At 36.9% G+C, this 14,622-nt stretch overlaps 1 protein-coding gene across 1 annotated transcript in view; it reads left to right on the top strand.

Annotated features, from left to right (window-relative positions):
- Nucleotides 1–14,622, top strand: part of stk11ip (serine/threonine kinase 11 interacting protein) — a 41,860-nt gene that overhangs the window by 19,497 nt on the left and 7,741 nt on the right. The window contains exons 15-22 of the mRNA XM_059571319.1: nt 700–902; nt 990–1,100; nt 3,064–3,232; nt 5,133–5,287; nt 5,381–5,687; nt 6,208–6,308; nt 6,642–6,739; nt 9,731–9,909. Coding sequence (XP_059427302.1) covers nt 700–902; nt 990–1,100; nt 3,064–3,232; nt 5,133–5,287; nt 5,381–5,687; nt 6,208–6,308; nt 6,642–6,739; nt 9,731–9,909 — 1,323 coding nt within the window. The remainder of the gene's footprint in view (nt 1–699; nt 903–989; nt 1,101–3,063; nt 3,233–5,132; nt 5,288–5,380; nt 5,688–6,207; nt 6,309–6,641; nt 6,740–9,730; nt 9,910–14,622) is intronic.

Genomic DNA, 14,622 nt, shown 5'->3' with positions numbered 1-14,622 from the left:
AGTATTTTGTTTATTATCAAAGGAGATATTTTTTTTGTGGAAACTTATTTTGTTTCATGATTCTTTAAAAAATATATCATTGTTTATTTGAAAAAATATTTTTTAAAAGATGTTTAATGTATCCTTGCTGAATAAGAGCTTTTATTAAAAGAAAAAAAAAAAAAACTTATCCAAAACCTTTAAACAGTAGTGTATTCAGGCATGTTGTCCTCTTAAAGGGTTAGTTCACCCAAATATTAAAATTATGTCATTAATGACTCACCCTTATGTCGTTCCAAACCCGTAAGACTTCTGTTCATCTTCGGAACACAGTTTAAGATATTTTATATTTAGTCCGAGAGCTTTCTGTCCCTCCATTGAAAATGTGTGTACGGTATACTGTCCATGTCCAGAAAAGTAATAAAAACATCTTCAAAGTAGTCCATGTGACATCAGAGGGTCAGTTAGAATTTTATGAAGCATCGAAAATACATTTTGGTCCAAAAATAACAAAAACTATGACTTTATTCAGCATTGTCTTCTCTCCCGGGTCTGTTGTGAACGCGTTCACAGCCCTGCAGTTAAGTGATATCCGGTTCTTTGAGATTGGTTCTTGATATCTCTGTCTCTTCATTATATAAAATCTATTATTTTCATTGTCTCACAACCTGTCTATTTTGTGTCTAGAACTCTATTTCACTTTTGCACTTTTCTTGACAGTGGACCTGTGCAGACCAATGCTGGTGGGGCTGCTCTTAGAGGATGTGGAAAGAGATCAGAAAAGGGCCTCTGAACCGCTTTTCCTACGAGTGCGACAGGGTCACATGCTGGAGGTAGACATGCACCAGGGGTGTGTTAAAACACGAGTGGAACTAGATAGTCTGCAGGATGTCATCGCCACTGAAGCCACCTGCACAGTGGAGGTCAGATTGCATATTTGATGTTCGTAAGGATCTATAATATGATTGAGCATCTATGCCTCGGTTTCACACTGTTTTTAAATTTTATAGAAGGTGGAGATGACTCACCCAGCCCTGGAGCTCCACTTCCGGTACATTAGTCGTGAAAGACGTAAACGTTGTTACATAATGTTGGATGACAAGCCACAAGAAGCATTACAGGTCAGAAGGCTCAATCATCATTAGACAATCAGATATGATCAACCAGTGCTTGGGATATAATCCTAAAATGACAACCGATATTACAAATAGGAGTGCACCGATCCACAAATCTTTAGTATAAATTAAATTTTTGATATCAAGAATTAGCATTTTTAACTATTAAAAAATGTATAGATGATATTAAAAATGTATATCCTACGAAGTAAAAATTTGCTTGCAAAGGTGTATAATTGAATAGTTCAGAAAATTCTGTGACAGATATCAGTAATAGTTTTTGCCAATAGAAATTAAATATTGGATATCAAGAATTTAATATCAGCTATTTATGTAATTTTTTGAGATATCAATCAAGACATAATTTGTATTTTTATTAGTGGAAATGCCCCTGATAAAAAGAATGCTAGAGACAAAGAAGGATTCGCCATCATGTGCGACATTTGTAGTATAATGACATTAGAGAAAAATTCTAGTTTCTATTTTGTGCCAGAATTATCATTATGCATTTGATGTGAATTTAATTGTGATCCTACGACAGTTTGGGGCAAAAGAGGCAGTTTGTGCACTTATATGCACAATCGCTGTCTTACTCAAATATGCTTTCTCAGTCCCTCTAATGTTTTGTCCAGATTTTTTTCTTACATTTTATCTACAGAGATACAGTACTATGCAAAAGTCTTAGGCCTTTTGTATTTTCACCAAAAAAGTTTTTAAACCAGTTATTTCTATCTTTTGCTGTATTATGTTAGGAGGAAGTATCAGTTTACATTTACAAACATTCCTTTTACCATTAATTGTGATAATCTAGTGAGATTTTTGCATGCCTGACAACAGGTAGTGCTCCACACGGAGATCTGGTCTCACCATTAGGGCTGCTCCAATCACGATCGGCCGATCGTTATGCGCATCTCATCAGTAAAGCCGGTTCTCTAATCAGCGGTAAATTCCCTCAGGTGCGTGATTTCACATAGAGCAGCTGTTACTACACGGAGCCATTGTTAACTGAGAAGATGCGCAAATCCACTTCATTTTCAGCGTTTATCTGCGCATCCTCTCAGTTAACAACGGCTCTGTGTAGTAACAGCTGCTCTATGTGAAATCACTCACCTGATGGAATTTACCGCTGATTAGAGAACCGGCTTTACTGACGAGATGCGCATTAACGATCGGCCGATCGTGATCGGAGCAGCCCTACTCACCATCATCGAGTCCATCTGGTATTATTTACATGAAGAAATTCAGAAGGACCAAGGCAACGTCTCCAAAACACATGAAGAAACCTTCCTACATTTGACAGATGTCTGTAAAATGTCAGTTTTACATACAATAAATCATAAACATCTTAAAAACATCTAATATACATCTGACATCTTAGAGGAAATGTCCAATAAATGTATAGACATATGTTTTGGAAGTCAATGTAGATGTCAAATAGACGTCTCTGTGTTATCACGTCTGGCTGTTATCACTGGATTATTACAATTACTGCAAAAATACTTTTGCACACAGTACTGTATGTTTATAGAGATGTATGGTTGTATACAAAATTATGTGTTATACAAAATTTTAATCTTAAATAACTGTACCATGTTTGGTTAGTTATTGATTAGTGGTTTAAAAAAAAAAAGACGACACACACTAAGACAGAATAAATATATCTGAATTTATTGTTTTCCACTGCATGTTTTTAACCTGTCTATGCCGCATGTGATATGATTGTATTTACTGATTTCCAGCATGTCAAAACTAATTTTAATTTAGTTTTGTATTTTGTATTTATGCAAATGTGCATTGTGTTGCAATATATCAGTGCACCAATAATTACAGGCTAAGTGATTGGTTGTTTCACAGAACCTACTGTATGGAACCCGAGTCTTTGCAGTGTTTGAAAAGGATGCACTTACACTTCTTTTTTTTTTTTTTAAGCAATGTAATATTACTTAAGATCAGAATTTTGACTCAATAGGTATTATTGGAGGTTCTCTCAAGAGTCGTGGAGGAAAACAAGCTGCAGGTGGATGAGGAGAGACCAGAGACAGTTTGGCTACAGTGCCTAAAGTGTCAGACTGAGTTCTGCCAGCCAGCCACTGAATCCGACAGCAGCCTGAGTCACATGGATGAGCTGAGGAATGACCGTAAGCATATGGCCCTAACAATCAAAAATATCATTATTTTTCTGTCATGAGCAAGGGCCTGGAAGCATAGGCAGACAAACATTCATGCCTGAACATTCCAGGGAGTGGTACAAATTAGGGCTGTGACGGTGAGGAAATTTTCCCACTGGTTAATTGATGTGTGACAAAATGGGTAATATCGTATCACTGTGGGGGCAGGGGCGTTCCCTCTTTTCCTCACTTTAATTCGCTTTTAAATAGCTTCACTTTTAAATAGCAGCGTGCACATTTTACTTTCACTTTCTAATAGCAGCAATTGGGCATTAAGCAATTGTTTGTTTTTAGTTAGTTTGAATTTTCCCTCTTTTCCTCGCTTTCCTTTGCTTTTGAATAGCTTAAAAGCGAATTAGCGCCGTTCAACGTCAATTGCTTGAATGCAACAACAAAATACATCAAACTCACTTTAGCCTATATATAAAACATAGAACTTTCATTAACAAAACAAAGAAAAATACGCCATGCTAAAGGGCAGGATATGCCTAATATAAAATAAAAAATAACTTACATAGTTAAAATAGGTATACAACTGGTAACGTATAATATATAACCAAATACATAAGAAACATAGAACATTTATTAGGAAAACAAATAAGAAAGCTTGGAGGCACGGCTTAAATCTTGATGTCAAATAAAATAAATAAATGACACAAACTTTAAAGTCAAAAATCAGACAAACAATGTGGAACCAATTAAATAAGAAACAGATGTTTCAAAAAACAAAAGTCAACAGGCTTTTCAAAATCCAAGATATTGCCAAACAAGCACTCTTGCATTTCGTTTCGAAACTAAATCGTCTTGTCCTGTCTCATCTCACTCTTCTTGTCAGTCAACTCGACTCCTCACTGGATAAATGAAATCTGATCTGTGATGTGACTGTCTTTTGGCACGCTGCATTGAGCAGCCACATTCAGTTTTTAATTGTAGTTTCTGTTCTTTTACTGAACTAAATGATTTTTATTACTATAAAAAAATCTAAGCTACGGTGGGAGTTGGAGCCGTGGTGGACAGGTAACGTAACCGGTGTTGCGGCTTAACAGCATCAGCACAGTCTATCGCAGCAAGCTTAGTACAAATACATGTAAATCTCAACACATGGCAATTACAATCATCTGCTCTAGCATGACTCTGGTTGCTGGTCACTTGACTGAAAGCTATGAAAAGCTGGGACTACACCACAAGTTGATTAATACTGGTTATTATCATGGCGGCACTTTCTGCACAAGATAGAGTTAATCAGAAAAGATGAATCAGGCTTACCATGAGTGGGCGATTGTCTTGTTGGAGCATGAGAGGACATGGATAAAAATGTACCACCAAAGAATTTCATGAATATGGAATAATTGCCAAACACTGGGTGTGAGAGCATTTTGTCTTGGGACTCTATCAGGCAGCCTATAATTTTATCATGTGACCTATTTTCAGTGTAACCCACTGTAACATCTTGCAGGCCTATTTCTCTTAAATGAATGGGTTGATATACAGTTCACCCTCCTCCTCTGCAGTGCATGCTACATAGTTTTAAAACGTGCTTTGACACGCAAACCAGAGGTTCTGGGACATTTGTTCAGCTGCTTTCAGTCTGTTTGCTTGGAGTCCTGCAGATCATCTGGGCCAAACACATAGTTGGTTCTGCATGGGGCAGAGATCAATGAGGGTGTTTATTTTAAGAGCATTAACGTCCTTAAAATAAATCTGAAGGGAATAGTATGTTGTAGGGAGTGATACCTTGAAAGGCGTAGGTGGATGTTTTTGATTTTCTTTTTTGCTGCCATTTTAACACTTGAACTGTAAAAGATGGTTTTCAATGTCTCAAGAAAGCAGCATTTGTCTTTATATACCTTTTTTTATTAATTTTTTCCAGGTTGTACTGTCATCTGCTCAGAGTGCAATAGTGATCATGTAGTTGAGTTGGCTGCCCAATCAGCGCCTTCCACCAGTACACCATTTGAACAGAATGATGCCAGATACTTCACCTTTGATGACAGGGACAACACAGATCAACTCAAGCACAATGAGGTCTGGGTTTATGCTCTTTTTGACTTGATATTTCCATGACAGTATAATGTTAATGTTCTCTTTTCACTCACTTAACTTGCTTAATTCCTCTAGGCATTGGTCCCAGGACAGTCTTTGCTATCCCGTGGCAGCCCCCTCCGTTCGACTCCGCATTCAGAGGCCTCCACAGAGGAAACCACAGCTTACTTCCACACAGCCCATAGCTTCCTGTCTAATAGTTTGACTAATCAAAATGAGACATGGGTTGACCAGAGAACCTCTCAACTAATCAACATCACAACTGATGGACAGGGTAGCTTAGAGGGGCTTAAGGAGAAGGTGACTGACAATTCCGTCTACAATGGCTATCAAAAACATCAGGACCAACAATTACCAAAGTGCACAGAAAGCTCCAACAATGGTAGGTTGTCCACTCTCGGGATGAAGATCAGAAGAGTGGTTAGAAAGGGTGACGGTGATGAGAATTTGTTCAAAGAAGAAAAAACTAGCCTGCAAATAATGGATTCAGACTCTGATTGGAAATGGCAAGAAAAACTATGGTTATTGGGCACAGGCCTGCTTTAGGATTGCCAGTTAAATAATGTAGTCTTGAAACTCATTTACCAAACGAATGTAGCCTTGAAACTCATTGACCGAATTGAGTGCTTTGTAAACGTGAGTAAATGTATAGGATTATAGAAAGGAAGTTTTCTTTTTTCACTTGTATTTGTAGATACCACATATTAAATTGGTACCAGAAAATGAAATGTTTGGCAGGCCTTCCTGGCCATAAATCATGTGAACTAATTTTGAAGATATATAATTTTGAAGGTATACTGTTGTAACATCAGTTTGTTTGTATGTTTTTTGGCATAGTAGCTTGTACATGTACTTTTTTATTCCATTGAGGGATTTAAACATAAGCATAATTTTCATTTCAGCTCACTTTGACCTGCTGTCAGAGACCGTGGACCATCGGCTTCAGCTTTTCCTGGATGTGGAAGTGTTTGGGGGAGAAGAGGAGCTTCGCTGCTTTTTAAAGGCACGATAAACTGTATAAAATGCCCTCAATAAAATTAGAAACACATTTAAAGAGGATATCTACCTAGACAAAACCAACAATCCATTATGGATCTTTTATTTTTTAAAGTACATTTGATATTTGTTGCTACAATTTTCACTGTTCACTTCAACCATATCATTATCAAGTTGGTTTACATACTTTCTTCACTGTTTGGAAAATTAGTTAATGTTTTATTGTTAATTTTCTAAACTGTTGAAGAGATCAGTGTGGTTTCATTATTTTACTTTATTCTACGTGTTTGAGAAGCTGGAATTAGTTGTATTAACCTTTTCCTGTTTCACTTGATTTCAGATGTCCATTGTGAAGTTTGGGGATGCAGCGGAGTTCCATTCCCTTATGGTTGTGTCGGACCAGTACATCTACATCTTAGAAATAACCTCACAGTCTGAGTAAGCAACTTGAATTTATTCAGTTAAATGCAGGCTTTGAAAGAGCAGCTTTCAGCTGGAAATGGGTAGTCCAGAAAAAAGAAACACTGAAACTTTCTGTAATATTGTGGGTTTTATGTGTCAGCAAGGTAAATGTACTTGTGCAGTATCTCTAGAATCCACCCATTCATCATACCTGTTGTACATTTTTCATATTATATGTAAGAATTATCACATTTTATAAGAATGCTGTATTTTCTTATGTCAGCTGACTCACCATAGTCAAATATGTCACTTGCTCAGGAATGAATCCTCTGCAGTAAATGGTGAATGGGACCTTTATTTTTGTGGTGCTTTACACAATACAGCTTGTGTCAAAGCAGCTTCACAAAGATAAAAAAGGTATATCACAGAATCAATTATGGAATCTCAGCTAGACGGTTAAGATTCTGCTGTAAAGTAGCTCTAAAAGACAATAGTATAATTATTTAGCTCAAGTCAGTTAAGTGTTGGCTTAGTTCAGATCAATAACAGGGTGAATTTAATCAGTCAGGTATTTATTAGAAGTTTTACAAAAAGCAGCAATATCGTTATTCAGCTTGAGTCAGTTTAGTGTTAATTGAATTAAGTTCAGTACCAGTGTTGATGTTGCAAGATATGACTCAGCTGTAAAGCACCTCTACAGAAGACAGTAGTGCCATCCTCCAGTATCACAAGCATCATAATAGTCCACAAGTAATCAACATGTTTACAGTCCATCAATTAATTTCTTGCAAAGTGAGAATCTGTTTATTTGTAATAAATTCATCAAAATACATTTTTAAACTCAAACTATTACTAAGACTTACATAATCCTCTGGCTAAAAAAGTCCACAGGCAAAAATAGTCCTCCATCCATAATATTGCTTTCTTTAGTGAAGAATACATTTCTGCCACATTAAGAGAGAAATATGCACAGATCAAGCATATTTTGCAAGCAAAAAAAGTTCTAAACAAATTTGTTGGTTGATTTTAATGTGAGAGGACAATAGAGGCTGGACTTTTTCACTGAAGGATGCGTTATTATGAATTAAGGTCTGGCATTTTGGCCAGAACCAACTGTTTAAAACAACTTGATGAATTTGTTTCTTACAAACAGCAGCTGCCATTTCTGACAGCACCTGTTCACTGCAGAGGATTCATTAGATTCATTAGCAAGTGATGTAAATTTCTCCAAATCTTTTCTGATGAAGAAACAAACTCATCTACATCTTTTATGGCCTGATGATGAGTAAATATTCAGCAAATGTATATTTTTGGATGAACAGTTGTTGACCTACATAAAACTTTAAAAGAGGTTGCACATGTCTGGCGGAGGACACAAAGTGTCCTAAAAGTTAAACACATTCTTTTCTATGCATTTTCGTGTACTGTGCCATTCACCCAACTAAGGCTGGACCAGAATATTTGATTAATAGAATATTCGTTCGGTGGGTTGGCATTCGATTTTCACTTTTTCAATTAGAACATTCTTCAGCACATCACATTTGAAATATCACCTGAATTCTGTAAGTAGTAAGCCTATGGTAAATTTTTGGGTGTAAATCTGCCGTTTATCCACCATGTTAATAAGTAATTTTACACGTGATAAAAACGTGCACTTTATTTGCTATGAAAATAGTTGCGAATATGGCCGTAGTAGCCCAGCCTAATAATAATGTGTCCTCTATTAAAAGTATTGCTCTTGACAGACCTGTGTGTTTTGTATCACTAGTGCAGTGTCCATTCTCGGAGCATATAAGCCCTACCCTCCTGAGGCGTGCCACTTCTGGTTCGTGCTGTTCTTTAGTTTATTAAAAGTTAGTTAATTCTGAACGACGCATATTCATATTGCACCAAAATGCGACACTGCACTTCCATGGGTCTGCAGCAACACACCCCGACGTGTGAAGTCGATTGGATGAACGGTTCTCAACATAATAAAAATGCAAACACACAGACAGACACACAAAGATTCCTGCCTTTATTACACCGTGTCTACACTTGTCGCAACAGTTGTCATGTCACGCTGTGCCGCAACAGCTAAAGTCTGTCTACACTGGACGTGACAATGCGACCATTATGAGGCTCAAAATCCTTGCACACTACACACATAGTTTTTCTTTAATTTTCTTATGGACCGACCATACGGACTTCACACTATATTAGAAGATATATTGTGTATAGACTTTAAGTTTTGAAAATATCAGGTCACCTATATTTGAATAGCACATAATGCAATACACATTTTTTTAATGATTTAATAATTGTTCAGAGATCAATTCTGCTGTAAAGCAGCTCTAACAAAACAATAGTGTCATTGTTCAGGTTAGGTCAGTTTAGTGTTGATTAGTTTCATTCAATAACTTTGTAAAGATCATCGATTGTAAAAGTAGTTCAATTCGGCTATAAAGCAGCCCTGAAAGCAGTGATGTCATCTAGTTCTGTTCAGTTATCATCCAATGGTTTCTGTACAGTCAATAATATTGCTGCCTGTACAGTCAACAATTCATTAAGTACAGTACAATACAGTACATCGACCATGTAATCTTTCAGTTTGCATTGCTGTTTGCACTGCAGTTTTTTTTTTTTTTAAACAGCCAATTTCATACTTACCAACTTGTTCATTCTTGAAGTGAACTTTTGCCTGCATGGTAATAAGATTCAGTTTTAAAAGCAAATACAGAATGATGCCTGACGTTCAATACTGCGTGTGCGTTGTCACACCCTCAACATGATGTTACATGTAGCTTTTTGTCCAGTGTGTCACTGGCTTAATAAATCTAGTTAAAGTTTAACCGTAAGAGATTATATCTTTAAGCCATCTCCACAAAATCTCATTGATTATACGCATCCTGAATTTATTGTTTTTAACAGAAACAATTGAAATGGCTAACTTTACTAATGGAATAAAAGCATATCACTTTCCATTTCTCTTAACTTTCTTTTCATGTGTTTTACATTTCCTCACACTGTCTCGCATTTCTGTTGTAGAGGGCAACCCTCAGACTGGCTGCGGAAAAGAGAAAGTCATCGGCTGTGCGAACTCCGCTATCTGGAGGTTGGTCTGGGCTCTCAGAGTATTCACCTAGAGTTTGATGAGGGTGCAGCAGCGTACACACTACTAGTGCGAAACAGTGCCCGCTGCAAAAGGTTCTTCAGCAAGCTTACAGGCAAGACTTCCTTTTGCATGCTATGTGGTTTTGAAAATTTTAAGAAGGAAATGAGAAATAGCACTTAGTAGACTTGCTAAGAAATTGCATTAAAATGTATGTGAACAATGGCTGGTTTAACACACACTAAAAAATGGGGGGTTATTTCAATATTTTTACCCATGTGCTGGGTAAATTTCAGCACTCTAAAAAAAGGTGGGTTTTTTTTTTTTTACCCAAATGCTGTGTTCAGCCTGTTGGCCACAGTGGCACGAAAAAACCCAGCTGCTGGGTTAGTCAGTGCACAGGCTTTTTACGTCCTCTACAGGAGAGAGCGATTCTCAGCGCCGCAGATTTTGTGCACTTCTTAAAAAAAAGGTTTGTATGCATTTTATATAATTTATAGTGTAATTTATAGATTATTTTATGCAACGCAACATAAAGACGAGATGTCAGTCAGCTAAATGTGTCAGCAGCGGTCGTTTCGCTTGATGGAAACATTTTGCCTTGCATAACATAAACTGATTTTATTTGATATACATGTGCATCTCAATAAATTAGAATGTCGTGGAAAAGTTCATTTCAGTAATTCAACTCAAATTGTGAAACTCGTGTATTAATAAATTCAATGCACAAAAACTGCAGGGGCCGGTTGCACCAGCTAGACGTAAAAAAGCTGGGTGTAAGTCCTATGCTGGGCTTTGCAATGTCCAGCTTTACTATAAATCTTTACACCTGTTGCACCACGATCAGGCACAACTACGTCCGGCGCAGACAAGGCACGTCCACGCGACACATTCTCCCGCAGTTATAGATCTATCTGAGACGACGTTCACGCCACAATGACTACAGCTACTAATCTAGAACTGAATTGCTCAAGACATCATAACAAGGGAAGCCACCAATCCATGATATCATTGAGTAAACATTTTCTAACAAGTCCGCGTTTTTAAAACGGAAGTCTCTCACATTACCATGACGGATTTAATTAAGGTTAAGTAAAATATAATAAATGTAATACACTCTAGAGTTATTTTTTATAGCTGACTATCAAGTTTATGTACAATGAATGTCTTAAATGTGACTTTACGTGACATTTTGTGTTTTACTGCCGTCTTTCTGTGGCTGAAAACACGTTTATAGTTTGTATTTTGTGAAAATATTTGAAATCAAAATTTGAAAGCTGACCATTTATTTCTGATTAAAATAACAATGCACAAAACTTATTGCAATTATTGGATGGCAGGCATGCTACAAATAATGAATGGAATTAAAGAAATGACCAAAATATTACCAAGCATTTACACTGTCCAAGATGTCAAATGGTTCAGTTTCTTTTAATAATCCCAGTTCATATATAACATTTTACTGCATAATTATTAAGCTACATGATTTACAGAAATATATTTTGTATTCAATTACTGTCGACAGTGTGGTAGGCTACATCGAGCTTCTCGATTAATATCGCTTATCCTGCCCAAAAAGACAAGTCCAAAGGCATTACATTCACATGTGCATTAAGAATAAACTAACAGACGATCCTGAAAACGAATAATGTCCGAGCAAATCATGACTTTTTACTTTACACATACCTCTGACTAGGCATAAGATTTAGCCTCAGACGTAGCACTATGCAGAGATGGTGCAACGGGTATAAATTCTATGCACGACTTAAAGTGCATTTTACGTCCAACCTAGTCTTACGACCGGGTGTATGTCCAGCTGGTGAAACCGGCCCCTGAAGTTTAAGTCTTTGGTTCTTTTAATTGTGACGATTTTGGCTTACATTTAACAAGTCTGTGTGCATTGAATTTATTTAATATACGAGCTGAACTACTGAAATAAATTAACTTTTCCACGACATTCTAATTTATTGAGATGCACCTGTAATACTGAATATAATTTTATGTTAAAATATGATCTTTAATCTCAGTACTGTTTGTTCATGGACAGGTTATGAAGTCAGTTATGGCATCTTTCAGCTACGGGTGAAATGCGAGGTGGTGGTCTGAGGTTCACAGTTGCCTCGGCAAACAGCAGCCCATCACTGGCTCAGATTTCGGTGACACACCGGCACAATAATTAGCACTATTTTGGTGAAAAGGAAATAGAGAGAGCGATTGAATACACTTAAATTTAAAAAGCTTCTTTTAATTGTTACATTTTTATTTCTATAATGCTTGTTAAACTAGTTTAAATGTATTTAATATTAGACAAATTATGCTGTATTCACCCAAATAAATTCAATTTGTCATATTTTTGTCCCTGGGTTTTCTTGCTTATTAATCAGTGTCCATCTTTTGATTATTGCTGTTGCTTCAAGTAATTCCGTCTGTGATTTTTAATTTCCAGCCTATTTTAAGACCGCAATATAGTAATTTTTAAACAATAGTTGACTTAAATAAAACAACCCAGCATGTCTGGCAGAAACATTTAACCCAACCAGCTGTTTTTTTTTTTTCAAAGTAAACAATATATTTGCTTCTGGGATGAAATTAAAATAATAGTAAAAATATTTTAGAAGGAAGTTCTGAATGAATGAAGGTGGTTTCCCAAAATAAAATGAGTACAGCCAGGTTGTCATTCTTTGTGGTGGTGATTTGTATTGAATAGTGCTGCAACGACGCGTCGACGTCATTGATTACGTCTACTATAAAAATACGTTGAAGTGCGTGAAATGCGTCGACGCGTCACACTGTTTACATCTCGCTTAATGGCATACTGCGAATGGAGAAAGTTGCATTCTATCACAAAAACAGAGAGCACTGTTATCAAAAGTATGGGAATACTTTAAACAGAAGCCAAATAAAATGGCCCTTTGTTCCCTTTGTAAAACCGATATGGTGTACCACGGCAGCACAACTGCGATGCACGAGCACCTCCTGGCGCTCTCCGGTGTTACGGTTTAACTGGTTACCGTGTGATCTGGCGACCAACTTCCTGGTTCAGGTCTCTGCTGCAGATGTGATGGAACAAACTGATGTGATATTATTAAGTGTCTAATAAACGCAGACTTGCTTATTGCATAATTCTGATATTCTTGTAAAGATTACAAGTTATTGGTATGATCATATCATCACATATCGCGCCCAAAAACGCGTGGAAAACACTAGTCGCACCGCTTTATCCTTCTTTCCAAAGCGCTCGGGCAGTTGCGCCCCTGGGGCATCTGCCGTTGCTAAGCAACCATGACGTGCTCTCCATGAAGACGCAGAAATTTCAGCAAAGGATAAATGGATTTGCAGCACTAAAAATCGCTTGCAGTAGCTCTGCTACTAAATTTATTTCAAAATGGCAATCCATATACAGCTATGATCAGCAGTTCCTTCATCTTAGCTGAGCTTTCAACGTTGTTACTGGAAAGGATAAAGCTGATTGGTTAATTCTTGTCACATGACCCGCGGTGCGCTTGAGGCATTCTAAAAAGTTGAGATGTTTTTAACTCTTAACTCGATGCGGTGCGGACGCGCCTGTTTTAGCGTGCACGTCGCGACCGCGTCGCTTCCATTATGAGCGCGCATACCGCACGTCTACATTGTAGTGATGGGCATTTCGGCTCTTTTTTTCGTGAGCTGGCTCGTTTGACTCACTGAAAAGAGCCGGCTCTTTTGGCTCACAAACGGCTCTTTAAAAAACAATAATGTTTTGACTATGATAGGTGTGAAAACAATTCTAATTAAATTATTAAATGAAATCATACTCACAATTTCTTTAAAAATTCATTGATTTGTTATGAAAAAAGAATACTATTAAACATTTGCATTAAAATTACAACTTTTGAATGTATAGAAACAACAACATTACAAAACAAATACAATCTGAACAACATAATAGAACCCATATTAAAGAAAAATAAATAACTGAAAGGATTAAACTGGTCTCTATTTTTTGGCATGTTATATAGTCAGCATGAACTATCTCACTAGTTATGTTTTTTATAACTAGCATGACACACACACACAAACACACACAATGCTGATCATATTTTTATTTTATGAGAGATTTGTATTCAGAAATGCAAGCTGCCTTACTTTCAAGGGGCTGATGATCATTAAAATGATTCCAAATGCGGCTGTGCTTCCGACTCATTCTCCTGCTTTTGTTTTGTTTTCAAAAGCTGTTGTGTTTTTCCTCTCCTCTCCTCCGAGTTTGACACTGTGTGTGTGGTGTGTTTGTGATGGCTCGGCCCCTCCCTCATGCCGTATAATTGGTTGATACCTCGTGTATGATTAATCATACACGACTAATCGAAAAAATAATCGTTAGATTAGTCGACAGAAAAAATAATCGTTAGTTGCAGCTCTAGTATTGAAGAAGAAGTCCTATATCATATATATATATGTCCTATATCATAATTTGTTTTCAAGAGTCTGTATAGGAAACATCATAAGGTAACTTGGATTCACGGTTTATTGCATAAACACAATCTTATGGGTCCAAAATGCTGTACACATTTATTGAATATTGTTAATTCAAAGTTTAAAAACAATTCTTGAAATCCATTAAACAGATTCACTGTTATCTTTATAGAGGAGCAGGCAGGGTATGAACTATCACCGACAATCCACCAGTACACCCAGCTTAGAAAGGAGACTTGTAGAAACAGTAACCTTCTGGCAGTAACCCACTGTGATCTTAGAAGTTGGCAGATATCTGATGCACATTGCAGGAACCAGTTGCAACCAGACACAACACAACCTTTGGGTGTATTTGCCTGTCCACCTCAGTGTTCTT

Source organism: Carassius carassius, chromosome 17 (genome assembly GCF_963082965.1).
Source record: "Carassius carassius chromosome 17, fCarCar2.1, whole genome shotgun sequence".
In the NCBI taxonomy this organism is placed as follows: domain Eukaryota; kingdom Metazoa; phylum Chordata; class Actinopteri; order Cypriniformes; family Cyprinidae; genus Carassius; species Carassius carassius.
This window is presented reverse-complemented; position numbering and strand designations above follow the sequence as displayed.